This window comes from Malus domestica, chromosome 09 (genome assembly GCF_042453785.1).
Source record: "Malus domestica chromosome 09, GDT2T_hap1".
NCBI lineage: Eukaryota > Viridiplantae > Streptophyta > Magnoliopsida > Rosales > Rosaceae > Malus > Malus domestica.
The window spans coordinates 785,049-807,214 of NC_091669.1; the positions used below are offsets into that span (position 1 = coordinate 785,049).

The following is a 22,166-nucleotide window of genomic DNA, read 5'->3' on the forward strand; positions in this document are numbered from 1 at the left end:
TCCACGTGTAAAGCCAAATGGCCACATGTGCTTTACATCACCGAAGTTGTGTTGTCCACGTCCACGTGTTGGGCTCAAAACTTCGCTACACATGAGAGGGCGTGTTGAGAATGAATCTGAAACCCAACTTTCTTCGCATTGCATGAGTATGCTATTATTATCTCATTCTGTGACAAATATCTAAAAGCACGTGTAAATTTTTGTCTACATGACTTTGTGTTATCGGCACAAAACAGAATGCAAAACCACTATTTGAAGATCATCGCATACGTTGGAAATCCATTGAGAACGGGTCAAATGGGGTCAATCTTGACACAGCCCTTCCAAGTCAATGATTACGGCACAGTATCAATCCGTTGGAAGTCTTGTATTCCGTGGAATTCCAAGTTTCGTGGGATCAATGACAATGACTTTGTAAGTTGAAATTCGCAATTATAGTCAATAGGATACTAAGGAGAGATTACTGTACATAACCGGGAACAAGACAAATTCTTTTGATGAAGGCAACCTGCAACCCTATAAGAATAATGTCAGAATGTGATGGTACTCGAAGCCAATCAAGCACTCATACAGAAAAGGTTAAAAAAAAACGTATTAACGTGTGATTAATTTGAGATACTATTACAATTGCATTCATAGTCCTTAAAAAAATACTCAAGCCAGACAAAATCCAAATTATCCAATTAATAAGGAATAATATTTGGTTACTCAAAGGATGAGTAGAAGTTCCTACTCAAATTGTTCGTTCTCGATTTATAGAACTTGTGTTTATAATTAGAACTGTTCATATTACACATTACTATATAAAGATCGCCTCTACGAAAAGTCAATTAAAACTAATGTTGTTTAGTCGTTAAAACGACCTTATTTTTAATTCTTTTTTTGCAGAGATGATCATTACAAAGTGATTTATAATATGAACGGTTCTGATTATAAACCCAAAAACTCTGTAATTCAAACACGAAGAGTTTTGAATAGAAATCCCTCCTCGTCCTTGAGTAGGCACTCAAGCATTGTTCATTTATAGGTCCCTTCGTTCAAAGAAACTAGTAGACGCGATCAAATGCAACAAAAAAGCTCCTATATTTCTTAAAACACTTCCAAATTTTACAATTGCATGAGGACCAAGAAACTAACATCACACAGTAATTTTTATAAATTCCACCATCAGTTAGCTCATGGGTTGAAAGTTGAAACAATTTAAGAAAAAGAAGCTGAACCATTTATAGAGTTTGGACATAAACGCCAATACACACTAGAAGGTTTCCAAGGCCGTAGCCCTACATTATACAGGATCCCAATCTACAATTATGCACTTATCTCTGATCAATCATCGGTGCCAAAGTACCGATCACCAAATTCACCCATTCCTGGTATGACACGGAACTCTTCATTCAGCGCAACATCGATCTCTGAAGTGACAATCTTCAAAGACGGGAACCGTTGGGAAACACAATGGATTCCTTCAGGGGCCTAAGGCAGATGAAAATAGTAGGGCATTTAAGTCAATGTGTTGTTATTGGCATACAAAATACGCGTAATCAACCAGCATCAAGAAAAAACTCACAGAGATAAGGTTTAGGAAAATAATATGCGCTTCAGGAACTCCTTTCTGTATGAGCAGTTCAATCGCCTGGTTAGCAGAGTTACCTACAAGCCGTTAAGGTTGATCGTCACTTCTTCGCCATACCACATAACAAAGACTCCTATGCCCAAAAAAAAATAAATAAAACAAAAACTGGACTGCAGTTTTAAGGTAGCAAAATCTAACGTGCCACACCAACTGAATTTTCAGACTGTACACCATGCCTCACGACATGGTCTTTCAACGGGAATGGCATAAGACATAAATAAATGATATCTTCCTACCACTGATGTGTATAACAATGAGAAGAAGAAAAAACTAGCGATGAAAATTTTCCTTCAACACCATCAACTAACAAGCTTATGAGAGATTAAAGGGATTACCTGTAGCAAGGACTGGATCTAGAAGCAGGACATGGCGTTCTGAAATATCCTTTGGAAGTTTCTCGTAGATAAGCTGTTTAAGTTGGAATAGCTCGGTTATACACAACTTTTATAAGGTTTGAGAGGGATGAGATAGCCATTGGTCAATTTTCTCCTTTAAAACCACGGTACCTGCTTTCCATTGTCTCCAACGCGGTGAATCAGAATCTTTCCAATCTTTATTCCTTTGCAGCATGCACGTAATGCATTTTCCATGCTCTCACCACTGACATAATAAACAAGGAAAGGTTGTTGGCATGGACAAAGGACTGCCGGACAAATAAAACTTCTAAAATTCAATACCTGACTTAACGCTCACCTTCGAACGATTGAAACCCCACACAGTTTCTTGCAGAAATCCACCCCAGTATATACTGATCCTGGTATATAAGAAAAGAAAATTTTCAAAGACTTGCAAAATATTCCTCATTTTCAGGCTATAGTTCAGATGATGCAAATTAAATATGAATCGATGTTTGTGCGAGATTTATCCATTTACTCAAAATAGCATATATCAAAATACACCCCACCCCCTCCATCTAAAGGAAAATTCATAACTATCCCCAAGCCGAACAGAACAGGTCGCAATCAAGTTATGAAATGAGTATGGGTGAGGTAAGAAGAAATTGTAGACATGTAATCAGCACACCTGTTGGAGTTATTATTTGCTTCTCTGTGAATGGCAAATGGCCAAGGCCGTGCTCCACAACCTGGAGGCCACATCAGAGTATCAGAAAATGGAAGCAAAACTCCGGTAGATTTATGAAAATTAAATAGGCAAGGAATATAAATTACCAGACGTATAAGCCGATCTGAATAAAATATAAAATCATGTTTCGATATTTCTCGGTCCCGAATCAGTGTATGCATACCTCTTATCTGAAAAATGAGCAAATAGTCATCTGATTGCAGACTGTTGGGAAAAGCTTTAAGGTTACAAGTCCATAAGTCCATCACATTGCAAGTTATATGCTTAAATTACTTGGGTCAGTCAAACAAGAAATCTGATTCGTAATGCTTTTCAGAGCTGAAAATTAAAATACTTGAGAAGAACACAAAACGTGCTCAGAAAATGCGGTTTAGAAAGTTTCTCAATTATGAAAACAAGACCCATACGCAACTAAACTAAAAACAAGAGTCAAGACGCATAACTGAATTTGGCATACAATAAATCTTTTGTACTCGAGTTGTGGAATCAACAATCAAAGCCAAATACGCCAAATACCAGATTCCTAATTCCGGCAAAAGACAGATGGTGAACAGTATGTCTATATAACAACAAATCACACGAACACATATGGCATACCTGAAATGTGGACTGAATAATGTACACATTAGGATATATTTTGCAGAGGTCATGCTGACCAAGCTTTGTGCGAATATGTTGCACGATCAAATCAATGGCAACATGATTCTCACCTCCCTGGGGAATGATCACATCAGCATACTTCTTTGATGGGTGAACAAAATCATCAAAAGCAGGTTTGACGAACTTGGCATACTGCACAATACATAATGCCTCAGTGTGATTTCAGGAATGGAAATGATATAATCTCAGCAGAGTTACTAAACAAACTACAAAAAGCCATTCTAGTCTTACCCAACGCTACTAAACAAAATAACGGCTAACCCATCTCCTGTGAAAAGAACAATAAGCCAAGTTCAAATTGGGTCTTACCATTTCAAGAACAGAGTTAATGTCCCTGCCCCTCTCAACCGTGTCTCGTCTTATTCTACGAGCAAGCCTCACATCAGCATCTATTAACATATGTTAAAAAGTAAGATAAATATTCAGAGAGAGAGAAAGAGCATAACCAAAAGAAAAGGTTAAGGCCTCCTCTTCACACACATACAGAGACTGGCCAAGAAGAGGAAAATTCCATATCAAGACAACGCTCAAATTTCCACATCAAGTCCGCAAGTAACGCTCAAACTAACATGTCATGCAAAACAAAGCCATGGAAATCTAAAAGATGTGATGACCACAAAGGACCCTAACTGGACAGTAAATATGATGATACGACAAGAATTGCACAAAAGAGATCAGACCTGTATCGACAAAAATCTTTATGTTCATTAGATTGCGGACATGTTGGTCATGGAACACCAGAATTCCTTCCAAGATTATTACATCAGAAGCATTCACCTGACAAAACAGTAAACCAGATGCTAAAAAGGGAAGAGAAACGACAATTACAAGTCAAAATTGACCTTGAGATGAGCAGTAAAGGTAACATAAAGACAATAATAGAAGTAATATAAGAAGAAGAATATTAATAATAACAATAAATAGTACAGCGTAATCAGTAAGCTATTACATGCAAAACCAGCTAATTACTCGTAAGGAAGAAAAAGGAGGAAAACACCTAAATAATTTGAGTACCTGCCGGAAACTATCAGATTTTCGTCTATGTGTCTTAAAATCATAAATTGGAACTTGGACAGATTGCCCGTTCTTTAGCTTTTGAATGCAATCCAAGAGTTGTTCGGTGTCAAAAGCGTCTAAAAAACACAACCAATTGGTAATCAGTAAACTATATGAATAATGTTCCTATAGGACATACAAAAGAACCCCAACAAAACATGATTTGTCACTACATAACTGTCAGATATGCACATTATAGCACAGCACACAGCCTAATTCCTTAGCTAAAATCAACAACACGAAACAAAATTCGAACTTTATTGGTAAAATGATTACCAGGATGATCAAAATTATACTCATGCACTCGTTCCGATTCCTCGGGTGTCAAACCCCGATAAAATGAATCCTAGAGAATGTCCAAATGAAACTAATCAAAGAATTATACTAATTATATAGCTTAAGCAACTAACAACGGAAAATCGTACGTGCAGAGAAATAAATAGGCAAGGTAAGCAACGAGAAGGAGCTGCACAAAGCCCTAACCTGATTGACAAGTACGACACGATGATCGTGAAGCTGCTGGATGATCATGTCGCACACTGTCGTCTTACCGGAAGCCGTACCTCCCGAAACACCTAATCAAGCATCGTAACAACAACGAGATTGAAATTGAAATTGACGAAATTGAATTAAACTTGAAATGCGGTTGCAGCTGAGACCGAATCGGGTGCAACGGGCCAACGAAATGCGAATTGAAATGAAAACGAAGAGCGAAAGAGTGAGATTACCGATGACGAATGGCTGTTTGGCGGCGTGGGGGTCGGCTGCGAGGTTGGTAGAAGGGCCGGGAGACGAAGAAGGTGGCGGAGAGGAAAGGATGCCGTCGAACCGGAGCCCCGAGAAGTGGGGGCCAGAAGCTTTCTCCATCACGTAGTCAATCGCCATCGCGTTCTCCGACATGGTTTTCCACACTCCCTCTCTCGCTCTCTGGTTTTGCGTTTCGGAGTGAATGTGGTAAAGAACGACTCGACGCTGCAATTTAAGTGAAAAATTATGTTAAGAGTTTCAGCTTGACAGAGACTGCCGTTTCGTCACCATCAGTCCAGGCGCGCAAGATTCACGCTTTCTTTCTTTTCTCTTTTTTTATTTTTTTATTTTTTTTATTTTTGGTGAGCTGGATACTTCAATACCAGGGCAAAGATGCCAAAAAGATACAGAGAAAGCCTACACGAAGGCAAACAACAAAATTAAAGCAAAAAACACCAAGTGGTTCTTACTTGATTGCCCAATTGCCAATTATTTATATCTCCTCACTATTCTTGATTGTCCATTACCAATTATTTTAGTTTTTACGTGAAAATTTTATGTTAAATTAGGAATATTTTTGTACAATTATTCCCTTTACTTGAACTGGTAGCTTCTTCAATTTAACAAAGAGTTTTTGAAAAAAAAAAAAACCAAAATGATTGACGCTAAACAATCTCATAATCCATTTTTTCCGATTTAAATCTCAGTGATCAAAGTGATGAATTATGACAATCTCAGAGATCATTTTGATTAAAAAAAACCAAGAAAATATTCTATGATTTTGTGATAATTATTATTAGGAAATGTTACGGTAATTTTTTAATTATATTTGTAAGTCAAATGCTGTGGATTTGGATCCTCGTCGGATCCCCTTCCTAGGGATACTAGGGATCAATGCACGTGGACCGTTGATCAAAAATCGTGTGGCCACAATTAAATGTTTTTTATATTTTTAAAAGTAAAGTGGCCTCGTTTTGCCTGAAAAATATAAAAAAGGAAAAAATTGTGACCGCACAATTTTTTATCAACGATCCACGTGCATTGGTCTCTAGGATCCCCAAGGAGGGGATCCGGTGAGGATCCAAATCCAAATGCTGTGACGTTTACGATTGAACTACTTTTTTTTAATAAGTTAAAAAATAATTTCAACTATCATCCGCTATATTATACATTCTACTAAATATAGTTTAGGAAAATAATTTCACTAGCATCATTTTTTTTTATTTTTCTGATCTTAGATTGGCACCTGGTAGCTTTATTTTGGAAAGAGATCCTCTTCCTTCCATTCCACCAAATCCATCCAATCACTTAATTCGGGTCCTTGAAATTTGATCCAACGGCTAAAGTTATTATAACTTTTAAAGGGGTTCCTTATTTGTAGCCGTTGGATCAAATTTCAAGAACCGAAATTGATTGATTGGGTGAATTTGGTGGAAGTATTTTGGCCGATAGTCTTTTTCTTTTAGATGTTAATTATCATATTCTCATTTCTCACTATTTATTTTTTATAATAAAAATAAAAAGAAAGTTAAAATTAAATTCGTTTTCCATTCTGAATTTGTGCTCCACTAGTTGAAAATCATGGAATAAGCATCAAACTGAATTACGGAGTTCAAATTCCTTGAAGTCCCTCCAAGTCCAGAATGAATGGATAACCGTGGCTTGTCACGAGATTAGTTGTCCACCTTTTTAAGAGTTCAAATTCCTTGAAGTCCCTCCAGGTCCAGAATGAATGGATAACCGTGGCTTGTCACGAGATTAGTTGTCCACCTTTTTAAGAGGGGGGAAAAATCTACGTAAGTTGAAGTCCTCTTGACTTTGGTATAAAGTGCAAATTTTTAGATGGTGAATCTCATTTCACGTTTAAGAGACTTTATATATGATTATAAAGTTTAACGGTGAAACTTTTAACTTTTTAATGATATCAGAAAGTTAATCTACGTGTTAAGCTCTACGGCTCTTGTGTGCATACATACATCACCCAATATGTGTTGTACTCATGTGTTACGTGTAAATGACGACATAAATGAGGCGTTCATCTGACTTTTTGCGTGGTGTGAGCAGTGACTTTAGCCTTGTATTTATATAGACTTAGCCCTAGTGAATCTTTCTATTATGAGATAATTAGAGTGTACGTCAGCCATGAATATTGATTCACCAAATCTCTTACCTACAAGGAAAGTATTAGGAGCCTTTGTATGAATATTGATTCACCAAATCTCTTACCTACGAGGAAAGTATTAGGAGCCTTTGTTCCCTAAGCAACCAAATATTAGTTTTACTTAGGGTCCAAGCAATAGCAATTAACTGAACTCTAACCTTACTTACACTCTAAGCAATTCTTAAATTAGCCGTGAAGACCTATTAGACGTTGGTCTTTCAAGTTCATTGGTGTTAAAACTTCGGTGAACAGAGGCAAGAGAACTGTCAGATTCTAAATTTATAAGTCTAAAACTTATAAGTATAACTAGTAGCAAGCAACCTTTGCATTTGAAACTTTTCACTTCTTCAAGTAACACGTGTGGGCTTAGCCTCACAATGAGCCAACAATAATGTGGTTCAAATTCGCTTTTGGTGATAATCAAACCTAAGACCTCTCACTTACAAGTGAAGAGAAATATCACTAAACCGTAGTATTAAATGGCAACTCCGCCCAGATACAAAACAAGGATAGATCATAAATTTCATCCTATTCTGGCGAAGAAAAGTATAGAATCTTTTAACTCCGTGCAAATATACAACTTCTACAATAGTTGAATATCCATAATTAACAAACTATAAATGATATACATTGATCCATTATCAAATAACTGTTTGATCTAACGATATTCAGTCTCAACTTTTATTGTATTGAATCACTTAACTCGCATTTTACATGTTACTAAGTTTTTATAAAATAATTTTATTATCGTTAATTTGTAATATTTTTATTTATTTTATAGAGCGATATGTTTACACTAAGAAATATATATCAATTCTCGTAAACAAATAATAATTCTGAGTTATTTGAAACCAAAAACAAAACCAATCACAGCCACTTTATTATGCTATTCTTTAAAATTCCAATCAACAACAAAACAAAACCAAAAATATAGCTTAATTACAAATCCATCACTGACCATAATTTATCTCCAAAATCGAAGATAAAATCATACATCCATCGTAGTATTAAGCAGGCCCAAAATACTCCAAAACACTAAGTTTAAAACATGGAAAGCAGAAGGGGGACAGATAATGCAGCAATCCCAAACAATGAAGTGACAGAACGCAGGGAAGAAGAAGAAGAAGAAGCTGCTGCAGAAGACGACGGCGACGACGGTGAAGAAGGTGTGTTTCCGGCGACAGTAGTGATCTTCATCTTCATGCCTTGGCCGCAGTGGCCTAAAGTGCCACAAGCAAAATATCGTGTGCCGGCCTTGGTCAGTTTCACCACATCATTGCCGCTAGACTTGGAGTCTAGGGCACTGCCGGTGTTGCAGCTCTTGTAGGCGCTCTCGTTTGGTAGCTCCACCACACTATGCAGCCCCGAGGTGTACTTAAAAACTGCCAAGAAAGATCAATTATATTGGTTATCATAATATAACACCAAGCACAACGTAATTAGAATTTTATGTTGGAAGGATGAAATAAGCATTTTCTAACAACCAAAAAAAGCGTGTTTGTATGCTTAGTAGAAAAGTGCTTTTGGGTAATATAAGTGTTATTTGGAGAAACACTTTTGATAGCTTTTTATGAGTAAAAGTATTTATAATAAACCAGTTTTAGAAGGAGAGGTACTATTGCAAACATGTAAATTTTTTGTGCATCCCATTCGTCGTTTTGTTAAAGAACGGATTCTGTATCAATAACACGTCGATACATTTTGTTATTGACAATATTATCAATCTACTAATGGTATCGATGACATGACCATACTTTATTGAGAAGCCATTATTTACCAAAAAGCGGATGTCTTGTCTAGAGACGAAGTGACAAGTAAAGTAACTTACCAAGTTGATCGCCAACCTTAAATTTCTCGCCGGACGCCCATGAGTTCAAGTCTGTGGATTCCTCCCAGCCTTGGCTTCCCCCAACAACATGTTGTGCCGCCAAGGTTTCCTTTGTGAACAAAGCTGCAAAAACCAACACCAACAAAACTGTGTTCGTACGCCCCATTCTCTTCTAATTCTTTCTAGTCTAAATTTGCTCTTAGCTCCTTTTCACGGTCTGAGCTTTCCAATGCATATACAACTATATATATATGCTGTATTTGGTAATGTTTGATGAGTTTCACAAGATGAACATTTGATCAAGGGCAGACCAATTTACCAAATTGCCCCAAGAAGCATGAGGTAGTATACTGCAAGTCTGCAACCTAGACAAGGCTTTTGTGTAATTCTGCAGAGAAAACAGGCTGAGTTTGTGAAGTGAGATTAGGTTAAGAATTCAGAGAGTTTGGTAAACTAATTGGTTTGTCCGCAAAGGAAGGAAGCTTGGAGTTTAAACAAAGATATGTTGGTCATCATATTCACTAGAAGGCTGATCGTGAGAGCTAAAAGTTTTACACGCAAATGTCAGAAACTGACAGCTACAAAATGAAGAAAGCACTTTTGTTAGAAATACATGGAAATTTTTATTAGAAACTCAGTTGTTTCTTGAGAAAGCATTTGGAAGTGCTTCAAGAAAAGCACATGACGTAATTTCTCTATAAAACGTTTCTATGACACCAAAAGCTTCTATCGTAAAACAATTTTAGCCTTTCTAGAAGCAAAATCGGGCAAATATTCAAAATCACTTTAGACGAACCAAAACTCATGTACTCGACTGTTATTGCACATAATTATTACTGTAATTATTGTTGCCTTTGGCATTAACAATCGATTGGCAAGGATTTGCTTTTTAGTTTGATTGAAGAAGTATTTCCTACTAATATTAACAGTTGTTGACGGAATTCCGCTAAATATGCATTAAAATTATTCAAAATTTCTGGGTACATTTTACTTGAGCTCATGACCCATGTCCATTAGTTAACCTTTGGGCCTGAGTCTTAGTAACATCAGTGTTGCTGCTTGAAAAATGCAGTCACTTGATTATACACAATGTCCTTAGCATTCAACCCCATGATGAAATCTGCATGTGCATAATTCTCTATGTACTGAACAGTGAGCTTGCCCACATCGTGAAGTTTTAGACTATCCAGTAAGCGTGCCACGTCGCGAAAATCGGAGAGCGCGTCTTGGCCGCCATAGCTGAGGAACAGAGGAAGGTCATGGGGAATGTTGGAGAGGTTGTAAACTGGAGGGTTAAATCTGCCATAATGCATCAAGTTTAAGTCTGGTCTGCCGTAGTTGTATTTTGCCAACTTCCCATCTCGTACAACTGCAAGTTAATTTATGTCACAATGGATAACTACTTAAATTGTCTTATTGTCAATTGAATACAATGTTTCATCATGTGACTAATTAATACGTAGTTGTATACAACTTCTTACTGTTCGAGAATCTCTCTTTTAAGTTTGGTAAAAGAACTTACTTTGAGCCAAGTGCACCATGTTCTTGGTGGATGTTGACTGAGGCTCATTCTCCAAGAAGAGATCAATGGTGGAAGAATTGAGACAGCAGTTTTTGCCTTAAATCAGATAAATTTAGGAAGGTGATTAGCATAATTGTGTTATAATTATGATAGATGCACGATAATAATTAGAGATAATAAGAACTGACTAATTATACCAGTAACAGCTTGTAATAAGTCATAGCAGTAAACCCCTGGATAAGCACATAGAGCTTGCAGAAATTGAGCCGCTGGGTCCCTGCAATTAGGACAAACCTCAAATTATACCAAGTCGATAGTACCCAAACACCTTCGCGTAATATAATCAGTTAACAAGTATAATATAAATGAACAGCGATCATACACTTTACGTAGTATCATAAATACTTCCGTAATGTAACACACAAACGGGTGGTTAATTTGTCTTTCTTACCCTTTCGGGTTGAACTCCGCAAGTCCGAAAAGCGTAGTGATCTGTTGAGGAAATCAAGCATTTCAGTAAAATTAGTGACATGTATTAAGACATAAACATTGTATTACAAATTAGTATGGGGAATCATTGACACAATTATTGACAACTGAAGTACCTCACCAACAAAGGCTTTGGCAGCAGCCACACCAAGTGCAGTGTTCATGTGGCTCAAATAAGCAATGGGGCTTAGCAAGGCTGCTGATTTCATCTGGTCCACCAGTTTCCCTTCTGATAACGATGCCAATACAAATAAAGTTCCCTGGCAAATAAATCAACACATGTTTTTCTTCTAAAAAAAATGTTAAAAATAAGCAGGGCTGCAGGAGCGTGCACTGGTAGAAAATGTGTATGCGAAAATCAATTCAAATCTATTGGGATGCCATCGTGACAAACATACTAATCAACTACGCATTATCATGAGTTTTAACCTACATATCTGACAATGAATGGTTAACTTAAAATACTATTTACTTGGTTGAAAGTGTTTTTAAATGGTTGGAAGCATTTTTGGTGCAAATATTTTTAGAACTAATCTTTAGTAAAAATGAATGTGAATCCTGAAAAAAAAAACACTTCAAGTAATATTTGAATCCAAAATCACGTTCTCTTAAAAACACTTTTAGTCACTTTAAAAGCACTTCTAAATAAGCCAGCAATCTCCATAAAAGTTTTTATATTTCTCAAAAGTGCATTTACAGAACAAATATATTGATTCTCACCAGGGAATGGCCAACATAATTGATCTTCTGTCCAGCCTTGCCATACACGAAATCAAACACTGCTGGTAGATCAAAAGCCACCAGTTCATCCCAAGACCAATTCCAAAATTTCTGCCATTGTCACAAATCACAACTCATTAAGCTAATTGCTATAAAAAAATAAATAAAAAATAAAAAAACAGATATTTAATCCTGAATTAAAAAAGAAAGTGCATATAAGATCGGACCGGATCGCGGGGATCCATGGAAGTATGTCGCCTGCTGAACCTGGTCCCTCTGGTGTTGGCAATCCACACATCAAATCCGTTGTCTGCCAGAATCAATGGCAGATTTCTGTCCGGAGAATTCAAGAGCCAGGTGACTCCATCCTGCATTAACATACACAATATAGAAACCCACCAATATAGATATATTTGATAAAGACGATATTCTATTGTAAACGGGCTGAAAGATTCAAACTCGAATGTCCTAAAACTTCAAATAGACGATTCTTAATCATGTTGAAATTGATAAGTTTCCCCAACTTGCATCTTCTCACCTACTTAGGAAAATATTGATGTTTTATTGCAAAAAAATCTTAGTACAATACAACAAGTAGTGCACTTATTAGTTAAAACCTGTCTAACTTACGTCTGCAAACGTTACACCCCAACTTCAACAGAGTCCATATTGAGAGAAACAAATGTAGGAATCTTGAACTATGCACCATTGGATTTATGCGTGAGGCGGTGCATGATTTTTTGGACAGCTTCTGTTCTGATGGTCCTTTTTGCCTCCTCATAAGAATCCAATCAGATTCAGAGCCACTTCTTGAAACTTTAAATTTGATTTTTTGTAATATGACGATGAGTTCTGCCAAGCATTGAAACTTGTTTACGTGACATGTCCTCTTGTAACTTACGTGGAAGTTTCATATTTTAAGGGTGCGTTTAACGCAGACGGAACGGGACGGAACGAAGGTGTAATTTTTGAAAAAGACATGGGGTATATTTGTCTTAAAATGGTAAAACATTGTGTTCCACAGACGTGGAACAAACCCGTTCCAGGGGGGAGGTGGAACGCAAAAACACCCAAAATCTGTCCCGTGGAACAGACTGTTCCACCCATTTTTGGCGCACCAAACGCGGGACGGAACGCCTCGTCCCGTTCCGTCCCGTCCCGTCCCACGTACCAAACGCACCCTAAAGGACTTTATCTATGAAAATGGTTACCGACACTTTAAATTTCTCATTTTATACTTCAAATTTTCTATATTTAGAAAAAATATATATATATACTTACGAGGAGTGTAGAATGAAATTTTTGAAATACTAATAATATTTCCCTTATCTATTTATAATATTTGACAAAAAAAAATTTATCAAAAATGTGTGAAAATTACCAACAAAAATTTCTAATTGTCTGACTTAACTCATGTCTACATACATAACAATATAACATGACGCGTTAATCACTCTTACATTGTACCTTAATTTACCTTTTTGACTTTTGCCCGTAACGATCGGCCTAAAGCAACTTTCGGTACATTTCTCATAATTTGAAATTGTGGTGGTGGAACGAAAAGGCAAACTTTAATCAACATATGCCATAATGATTCTTCATCAAAGACGCAGAGCATAGTTAAACGTAAACAGGAGCAAAATTTTGCGTCCTAATTGCGAGATGAGAAAGATACTAACGAGAGATCGTACCTTAATCATACATAAGAATTCCCGTAAACTGGAGAAAATCATGTGTAATTAACGAGGATGTATGGAGAAAACTTACCACAAGGACACCATGCTGGATTAAGACCGGTGGCTTCTTAATCCCCCCGCCGCTGCCGCCACTGCTGCCTTTGCCGCGACCTTCCGGAATCCTTTGCACACTCAATACATAACCATCTTGGGTTGTCACCTGAACAAAAATGCAGCCACCATTAATTAACTAAAGTTAAGCCACTAAACTATATATATTATCTGCAATATTGGCTTAATTAATTAGTTCAAGTCTTACATCAAACTCCTGGCATGGGTAGCCGTACACAACCACCGACGACGCGCATATACCAACTGTCGGGGCGGCCGCAGCACCGTGTTTGCTGCCGTATAGTGAACCCCAAGTGGAGACGTGCGCTCGATGAGGTGAAAGTGCTGCAAGCGATACTAGGAGGCAGAAGCTCACCCAGACTGCTGCCATAACAAAATGAGAGTCTAATTCTAATAAAATCGCTTTCGCTTCGCCTCAAAAATGTTAAAAGGAAAGTTGCCTGCTTTCAGGGCATTATATAGCTGAAGAAAAAGGGAAGCATAACAGAGTGGGAAAACGAGTTGTACCTTTTTCTGTTGGGAACTTCCACAAAACTGTTTATTTTAACGAAAAATTATATTTTTATATTAAAAAATTAATCTTAATACTATTTATTGTACTTTTTATTTTATCATTATCGTTAAAATTCAAAATTTTCAAACCCCTTTTATTATTTTTCCTTTTTTCCTAATTTCTAGCTTGACTGAATAGTAGTGAGATATGATGTTGGCTTGAAGCAGAGAAAATTTTTAATGTACCAAAAGCATATAACTGGTACATTAAATATCATAATATAATTAACTAAATTTAAAAAAAAAAATCTCCAACTGCCTTTGTTATTACACTGAATTTATCGGGTTGTGTTTACATCCTTTTCAATGATGTGGCATTGTAGGTCCCATCTGGACTTTCCATTTCTTACCATCAAGAAACTGTTCATGTAAAATGCATAGGACATGAAATTGGAGGCGGATTCTATGCCCTTCCGCTTCCCGTACTCTCCTGTTTTGTGTGTTTACGGTTAAGTCATATCAACATTTTATATTTTTTTTATAGATATAATAAGACAAAAATAAATAGTAATATAAAATGTTGATGTAACTTAACATTGACCACACAAACAGGAGGGCAGAGGAAGTGGGAGGGCAGAAAATTTGCCTCCCTTGAAATTGGCCACCCCTCCAAGTAAATAAAGATTTTTAGCTGGAATATTGGGAAAGGGATCCTCTCTGGATCCCTTCTACCAAATCCTATCAATCAACAAATTTGGACTCTTGAAATTTGATCAAATAGCTAAAATTATTATAACTTTTAAAGAGGTCCTTGTTTTTAACCATTTGATTAAATTTTAAGGGCGCTGATTTGTTGATTTGTAGAATTTGGTATAAAGGATCCAAAGAGAATTATTTCAGTTGTTATTTCAAGGACAAAGACCTCTGAACTGGACATTAGGATGGAGGATTTTATCAGATTTGGATCCTCTCTTGAGCTTAGGGGCTGAGCCTCCTGAACAAAGCACGTGAGCCGTTGGATTTTGATCCAACAACTATAATTATTATAACTTTTAGAAGGGCCTTCTGTTTGTAACTTGTTTGTACCATACTTGACAAATCCCAAAACTACTGAGTACCGGTCAACGTTATACCGTCAAGGATCCAGAAGAGTTTCTCTCCAACCAGAAGGCCAATCATAGCGCGACACATGTCGACATCAGAAGCCAATCATAGTGTGACACGTGTCAATATTTGAAGCCAATCACAACACGACACGTGTCAATGTCAGAACAAAGCTAGAAACTCTCTTCTATAAAAGGAAATCATTCTCCCACAATATTTCCTAATATCATTTGTACTAAATCATTTACTTGTACTCACTAAAGGAGAGCTTGAACCTATGTAATTGTGTAAACCTTTCACAATTAATGATAACTCCTCTAATCTGTGGACGTAGCCAATCTGGGTAAACCACGTACATCTTGTGTTTGCTTCCTTATCTCTATCAATTTACATACTTATCCACACTAATGACCGGAGCAATCTAGCAAAGGTCACAAACTTAACACTTTCTGTTGTACCAAAGTCCTCACTGATTTTGTGCATCAACATAACCGTTAAATTAAAATCCAACAGTTCACATGTTTTGCTCAGGAGGCTTAGCCCCTTGAGCTCAGGAGAGGATCCAATTCCGATTTTATCTTTGGGAAACACAATAATGTGGGCTCCAGAGCTCAGGAGAGGATCCAATTCCGATTTTATCTTTGGGAAACACAATAATGTGGGCTCCACTACACGATTATGTGAGTACCTAATTGGACCCCATCCAAAACTGCAAATATTAAGACCAAGGAAAATATTCAGTATGACAGCTTCGTTACGTGACATTTAAATGGCAGTTCTCACAATTTTTTTTTTGAGTGCGGAGATAATGTAGGGCCAAGTAAAATTGACATACAAATAATATGGTTAGGCTGCTCCATTGAAGATTTTCTCTAACACAAATAGATGAAAGAACGTAACACTGAATAAAGTTGCATTCACAACTTCATTATAGATCAGTTGATCATGTTAGCGAAATCTAATGACTACATATATCTTTCTTGGTCTTTTGGCTATGATCAAGTGAAGTCTAATAACTACATCATAACTCTCAAAAGTATAGGACAAACGTAAAGCTAGATGGAGCCTAATGTGAATGGTCTCATTTGATTGTGAGAGTTGCCATACCACTTATGTGGTTAGGCCATCCTCCTAAAGTTTTCCCGAGACGAAATCGACACTGCATGCAAGTTCGGAAGATTAATTTGTCTGTAATCTCAAGGAGGTTCAATCAAATCGTGCGTCAAGAAACATGATAAGTACAAAGTACTGGCTATATTTATACGTTTGAGTTGGCGTTCTGCAACTGAAACCAAAGTTCTCGTCGTGGAATTCATGTGAATGCATGTGGCTTGGGAATTCATGTGAATGCATGTGGCTTGGGCAACTTTATAATTCAATCAACTGCAGTATCCAAGAACAAGTACATTTCACATTGGAGTCGAACAACTTAGCTTAATTAGGATATTATAAGTCATAGAAATGGAAGATTCGCAGAAGCACCAATCTGTTTGTGGTTGTCTAGGCTGTGTAACATTTTATATGTTTTCAGCACACCCGTAGGATAAGGCTCGATCAGGCAATTTGTTGCACGATTTGTTAATTCGACACAAAATGACATGCATTTAACAGGTTTCGAGTCAACCCGTTAACGAGCTGAGTCGTTATCGGGTTACCGTTAAGAACCCAAAAGGATATCGTTTGCCAAATCTAGACATTACGCATGCCAATTTATTGCATTACCCATTAATCAAACGTGAAACGCAACGAATCATTAACAAATTGAGTCGTTATCGGGTCACCTGTTAAAAACCCGTTAAGATAATGGATTTGACACGACATAACCCATTAAAATAATCGAGTATGACACAAAAACGACAAACATGACCCGTTTCTTAGGCGATGTTGGCTATACATTCTCTATACTATATCTTATTAGCATGGACAAGGATGGAGCCAAGTACAAGGCTCCCCTAGGCTATAGCATAGGGAGAGTTTGGTTCTTCAAGCTTAAAAATATTAATTTTTGGGTTAGTTTGTGATTTTTAATTGTCATATTCCACTTAACAGATGAATTTTTTTTATTTGTAAGGCTGTTTTTAAGAATAATAAGAGCTAATAGATGTTAAATAAACTCATCACTTTAACTAATATTATATTTAATAGTAATAAATTAAGACCTCTATACCACAAATGGTTCCTTATTTTATTCACTTGAAAGCTTTGAAGGCAAAAAACCTAGAAAACATAGCACAAAATTCTTGCTTCAAATTACTACATTCAAGTTTTTACTATTATATAACTTTATGTAGGCAACATAGGATTAAAAATTTGATTTCGTAGTAACAATTTTAACTTAGCCCACCTGCCGAATAATTTCTAGCTACGCCATTGAGCATGGACTTCTCTTGAAAGAAATTTTTTATTGTTTCAAATCCATGATAATTGTCTGATATTGCATCACAATAATGGTGATCAAATATTATCATGTTCAACTCACAGTTATATCTCATGTGAACTCACTTCTACTGTCGGGGATATAGTAGTTGCTAAAGAATAAAAATCTCACATCAAGAAATTAATACAAATTTTGATATGAGTAGCCGCCTCATAGATTTCACATTTTTATAAGTGAGTCGTCGCATGAGTCAGCCTTACTCGAATCCTCTTCTTAATTAAAAAAAGTAATTTACATAGCACGGCAGCACACCGTAACATTCAAGTCCTAATAACAACATACTTGTGTGACGTGTCATGTCCACTCCCAATGTAACACCCGCCCCCCTAATTATAAAGATTTATGTTTGTAATTACCCCTAAATGTTTTAAATATATCAATTTCATCCTTTTTGTCTACCAAATCAGAATCCAAAGCATTAGATCCCTTTTCTTTCTAAATCTGCCACGTGGCAGCCCCTCAAACAATTTCTCTTTCTTCTCTCTCTGTCCCCCCGTGAACCCCCCCTTCCTTCTTCTTCTTTTTCTGTCTGTCATGTCTTTCTCTCCCTTCTCTCGGACCTCTCTCAGCTCCCTCATCTCTCTTCTCAACCGCGAACGCACGCACGCACCCATCTCCCCTGCGCGAGGAAGACCCCTCATCGTCGCCATCTCGTCCTTCTCCCTCTCTGTCCCGTGCTGCAACCCCAGGAAACCCGGAAAGGAACTCCGGCGAGTTCCTATTTTCCCGGTGAGGTAAGCCTCAAATCTCCCTTATTTCGTCCAAGAATCTTGTGGGTTGAGTTTGAATTGAGTTTATTGTGTGATTTTTGGAGGTTATAGGACGAAATCGAAGCCGGGTGTAGGCACACCCATCTCCGACGACTTTCGAGAGAATTTCCGGCCAAACCACGACGAGTTGGCCGGCGTGCAAGATATCAATCTCTTCGTCTCGTCGAGTACTATAACTTTCCTTTTTGTTTCACTCAATTTCATTGAGTATTGAAGAAGTTATACTCATTTGAAATCTTACCCAGTTTCCGGCGACCTCCGAGGCTTTCGAGGCAATTTCCGGTCAAACCACGGCGATTTAGACGTCGTGTGAGGTACCATTCTCTTCGTCTCTTCAAGGGCTACAACTTTCGTTTTTGTCTCGCTTGATTTCGTTGAGTTTTGACAAAGTTACGGTCGTTTAAAGATTGTGCATTTTCCGGCCGAATTCCGGCTTTCTCTCCCATTGGGTCCGGCGACCCACCAAAACCAAGCCCTTTGGGCCTTTCTGCTGAGCCCAACCCTTTTGGTTGTGAGGCCTTTGGGCCATGTGTGTGTGTGTGTTTTAGATTGTGTGGGTGTGTGAGTGTGTACCCGTGTGTGTGTGTATGTATATTTAGTGTGTGTGTGCTGTGTGAGTGTGTGAGTTTGTGTGTGTGTGTTTAAGTGTGTGTATATGCATGCCATGCATGCATGTGCATGCCGTGCATGTGTATGTGTGTTTGTGGTGTGTATGTGTTTGGGCTTAGGCCCAAACCACATTTCTTCACCCAAAACCCTTTTAACCCAAAACCTTAGAATTCCAAAACCCAATAGATCCTAATCCTATTTAACCTAAACCTAAACCTTAATCCAGATTTCAAGCCTAAAACCCGTTAGACCTAATTTGACCGTTGACCCCGGTCAACGTTGACTTTAAGGTTGACTTTTCGGGTTTTTGTCCGGGACCCTTCTTAGGGTAATTCGACGTTCTGAATCCGTTTCCAACGTCTGTTTTCCCAAATTCAATTGTTAAAATAGAGTTTTATTAATTGGACCCTTTATGTGCTTAGGGGCAATTATAGTGGCGTTTCTGTCTTCGCTAGCTGCGTGACTTTTCGACGGCGAAGTACTGTGAGTGGACCCCTTCAAAAGCATGTTTTAATAGTAGAAATGCATACATGAAAGGCATGATTTAATGATTACGTTTTATGAAACGTTTTGAGATAACATGCTTACTGAGGCTACTTTGAATTATTACTATTTTTCCTATAACCCGTGTTCTTATAGAATATCCGATGGATGACGATATGATATTTAGAACATGTTTCGAACACCTCTTTATAGTATAGATGATGGATGACTTTATACTATGAAATTGTTTTTCAATATATATATGTTCAATGGTTTTGTACTTACCTAGTGGTCCTTTCCGCTACGGGACGTAGGGATAGATTCCGGTCCGTCCCGGGCGACGGTTTGGTGTTGGCATAGGGCCTGGAGTGTGTTTCCTCTGGCTATTTAGCACAGGGACGGGGAGCCGGCATGGGGCCTGGGGGTTATCGGACAATTCACTAGTGATTATTATATATGAGTTATGATTTGAGATACTGCACATCATGCTAGGTTTCGGAAAACCTATGTTTATCATTATATATGTGTTTTCATAAACCTGGGGGTTAGTACGTTGATAACTGTTTTATTATATATATATATCAAATTGGTCCAGTCATGTTTGTTTTGCGCCCCCTTCAGGACTTAGAATCGAGGCGTACAATCCCGGCATCCAGGCACTTCCGCTTCGGTATCTTCGAGTCCTCTCGATGTAGGACCCATTTCTTTGTTCATCTAATTTCATATTATTTTCTTTAGTGTTCTAGTTAGTTGTATGCTCTGAACACGTTCCTTAAATGCATATTCCTTATTCTTTTACATTTATAAGTTTTATCTATCCTTTATTTTCAACAATTACACTCAATAAATGGCTTTCGTCACCCTCGGGTGTCGGCCAGCACGTGCCTATCCTAGTATTCGGGGAAATATCGGGATCGGGGCGTGTCACCCAATGAGCCCATGCTTCATTGCCTCAACAAAACTCCAACAACCATACAAACTTATCATCTGAAAAAAGACTTGAATTATTGCTCCACCTCGTGCCTTCCATTGCGGAGTTTTGGCTTTTTTTGGCGCACAGTTCTTCCCTTCATTAGAGCAATTCCACCCCTAAGGACTTTGTGACAGCACCCAGCGCATTTATCCACTCAAATGAACAGTAACAGACTCCAATGAACAGTAATAGGCCAAGGCACCTCTAAAAAAATGCGCTGGCACCTAGTGAAAAAATGCGCTGGCACAAACGATCTCCATTCCTACAAAATGCGCTGACACCCAGCCCATTTAAAATATTTTTAAATTTTGTCTAAAAGAATAAAAAAATAAAATAGTTTTAATTTCAGATAGGATTTTTAACCAATCTCGTCACGCCACATGTCATTATCTGAACGTACTATTTTGTGAATAGATTTCCGTTAAGATTTTCAACCAATCCTGACACGCCACGTGTCACTTCCGTTTTACAATAATTTAGCCAAGATTTCAATAAGATTTTCAACCAATCACGTAGTGCCACGTGACATTGTCCAGAACCTCATCCTTTCTTTTTTTGTCCATATAAACCCTACATCCCTACATCCATCCTCACACCAAGCTCAATCCTTCTTTTTAGCTCAGAATCCTTGTTCATCGTTTTCAAATCTTGAGTTTTTATTACAATGTCTTCTTCAAGAATGGTGTATAAACAGTTGCAGGAGCAACAACAAAGGTTGTTGGCACAACAGGCAGAATTGGCCAATCTCGAGGAAGGTGGAAGTGGAGGTGGAGATGAGGCTTTCTTCATGGAGGAGGATGAGGATGATCACCATAGAAGGCAGAAGGCCTCACATTCCCGCCGTGTCATGGAAGCCGTGGGTCAGATAGCCAAACCAAGACGTGTTGCAAACCTCGATAGAAAAAGGGAAAAACGAGGTAAAAATCTATTGGAAGATTATTTTATTCCCAATAGCATATTCCCTGATCATATTTTTAGACGGCGTTTTAGAATGCAACGAAATTTGTTCAACAAAATCATGAGTGATATTTGCCAACTCGTTCTCTCGATTAACTACTTCTCTTTGTCTCTCAGCCGCCGCATCACGGGCCTCAGTACCCTGCTAATATTGCTGCCATAGCAACAACTTTTTCCTCATCTCTAGCCTTTTCTCGTGCCAAGTTTAGTTCACCTTGGCGAGCAAGTTCCTCCATATATTTAGTGTAGTCATTTTTGGAAGAACTACCTTTTTTCTTTGACGCCTTTTTACCTAGAGGCCTTAGGGACTGACGAGTCGGTTGGGTCTCGGGCACTTGTTCAGGCGTCCCTTCCGTGTCTTGAAATGTGTCGGCTTCTTGTTCTGCCATGTCTGGTTCTGGAGAACTATGTAGACCCATACCGTGCATGACAACTTCTGGACCAGTTGCCACAATTTTGTATTTAGGGCAATCTTTGACAATTTGCCAACATTCCCATTTAGTGAATGATTTGTTCCCGTTCTTTGAATTGTAGAATGCTTGAGCTTGTAGTGTCTATAAAAAAGTGGGATAACATAGTGTTAAAAAATGCGGGTGTAACACAAATAAATAAATTCAAAATATTGATACGGGTG

At 37.8% G+C, this 22,166-nt stretch overlaps 3 protein-coding genes and 1 long non-coding RNA gene across 8 annotated transcripts; 1 reads left to right on the forward strand and 3 right to left on the reverse strand.

Annotated features, from left to right (window-relative positions):
* Positions 1 to 574: 574 nt before the first annotated feature.
* LOC103442142 (uridine/cytidine kinase UKL1, chloroplastic) lies at positions 575 to 5,484 on the reverse strand. 4 transcript variants are annotated; one of them, XM_070827357.1, is made up of 15 exons: positions 5,161 to 5,459; positions 4,916 to 5,007; positions 4,709 to 4,778; positions 4,391 to 4,509; positions 4,057 to 4,153; positions 3,686 to 3,765; positions 3,314 to 3,508; positions 2,803 to 2,886; positions 2,657 to 2,717; positions 2,327 to 2,387; positions 2,140 to 2,233; positions 1,969 to 2,041; positions 1,568 to 1,650; positions 1,317 to 1,473; positions 575 to 1,080 (listed from the first exon to the last, which is right to left on the reverse strand). In XM_070827357.1, the coding sequence occupies exons 1-14, from the start codon at positions 5,330 to 5,332 to the stop codon at positions 1,327 to 1,329; spliced, it is 1,428 nt and encodes a 475-aa protein (XP_070683458.1). In that variant the 5' UTR covers positions 5,333 to 5,459; the 3' UTR covers positions 575 to 1,080; positions 1,317 to 1,326. The 4 variants fall into 4 exon arrangements, with proteins under 4 accessions (XP_070683458.1, XP_070683459.1, XP_008379121.1 ...); XM_008380899.4 differs by lacking the exon at positions 575 to 1,080 and having other exon boundaries at positions 1,134 to 1,473; positions 5,161 to 5,458; XM_070827358.1 differs by lacking the exons at positions 4,709 to 4,778; positions 4,916 to 5,007 and having other exon boundaries at positions 5,161 to 5,462.
* A 2,715-nt stretch (positions 5,485 to 8,199) lies between these two features.
* LOC103442141 (basic blue protein) lies at positions 8,200 to 9,735 on the reverse strand. Its single transcript, XM_070827359.1, has 2 exons — positions 9,169 to 9,735; positions 8,200 to 8,722 (listed from the first exon to the last, which is right to left on the reverse strand). The coding sequence occupies exons 1-2, from the start codon at positions 9,332 to 9,334 to the stop codon at positions 8,382 to 8,384; spliced, it is 507 nt and encodes a 168-aa protein (XP_070683460.1). The 5' UTR covers positions 9,335 to 9,735; the 3' UTR covers positions 8,200 to 8,381.
* Positions 9,736 to 10,097: 362 nt separating this feature from the next.
* On the reverse strand, positions 10,098 to 14,187 carry LOC103421585 (triacylglycerol lipase 2-like). The gene is made up of 9 exons (XM_029107645.2): positions 13,895 to 14,187; positions 13,667 to 13,795; positions 12,127 to 12,267; positions 11,900 to 12,010; positions 11,296 to 11,439; positions 11,142 to 11,182; positions 10,888 to 10,967; positions 10,691 to 10,786; positions 10,098 to 10,537 (listed from the first exon to the last, which is right to left on the reverse strand). Exons 1-9 carry the CDS (start codon positions 14,075 to 14,077, stop codon positions 10,215 to 10,217), a joined length of 1,248 nt encoding a protein of 415 aa, XP_028963478.2. The 5' UTR covers positions 14,078 to 14,187; the 3' UTR covers positions 10,098 to 10,214.
* Positions 14,188 to 18,259: 4,072 nt separating this feature from the next.
* LOC139188205 (uncharacterized) lies at positions 18,260 to 20,402 on the forward strand. Of its 2 annotated transcripts, XR_011571493.1 has the most exons (5): positions 18,260 to 18,474; positions 18,562 to 18,677; positions 18,756 to 18,824; positions 19,542 to 19,602; positions 20,224 to 20,402. It is a non-coding gene; the product is annotated as an uncharacterized lncRNA (long non-coding RNA). The 2 variants fall into 2 exon arrangements; XR_011571492.1 differs by lacking the exon at positions 20,224 to 20,402 and having other exon boundaries at positions 19,542 to 19,743.
* Positions 20,403 to 22,166: the final 1,764 nt, after the last annotated feature.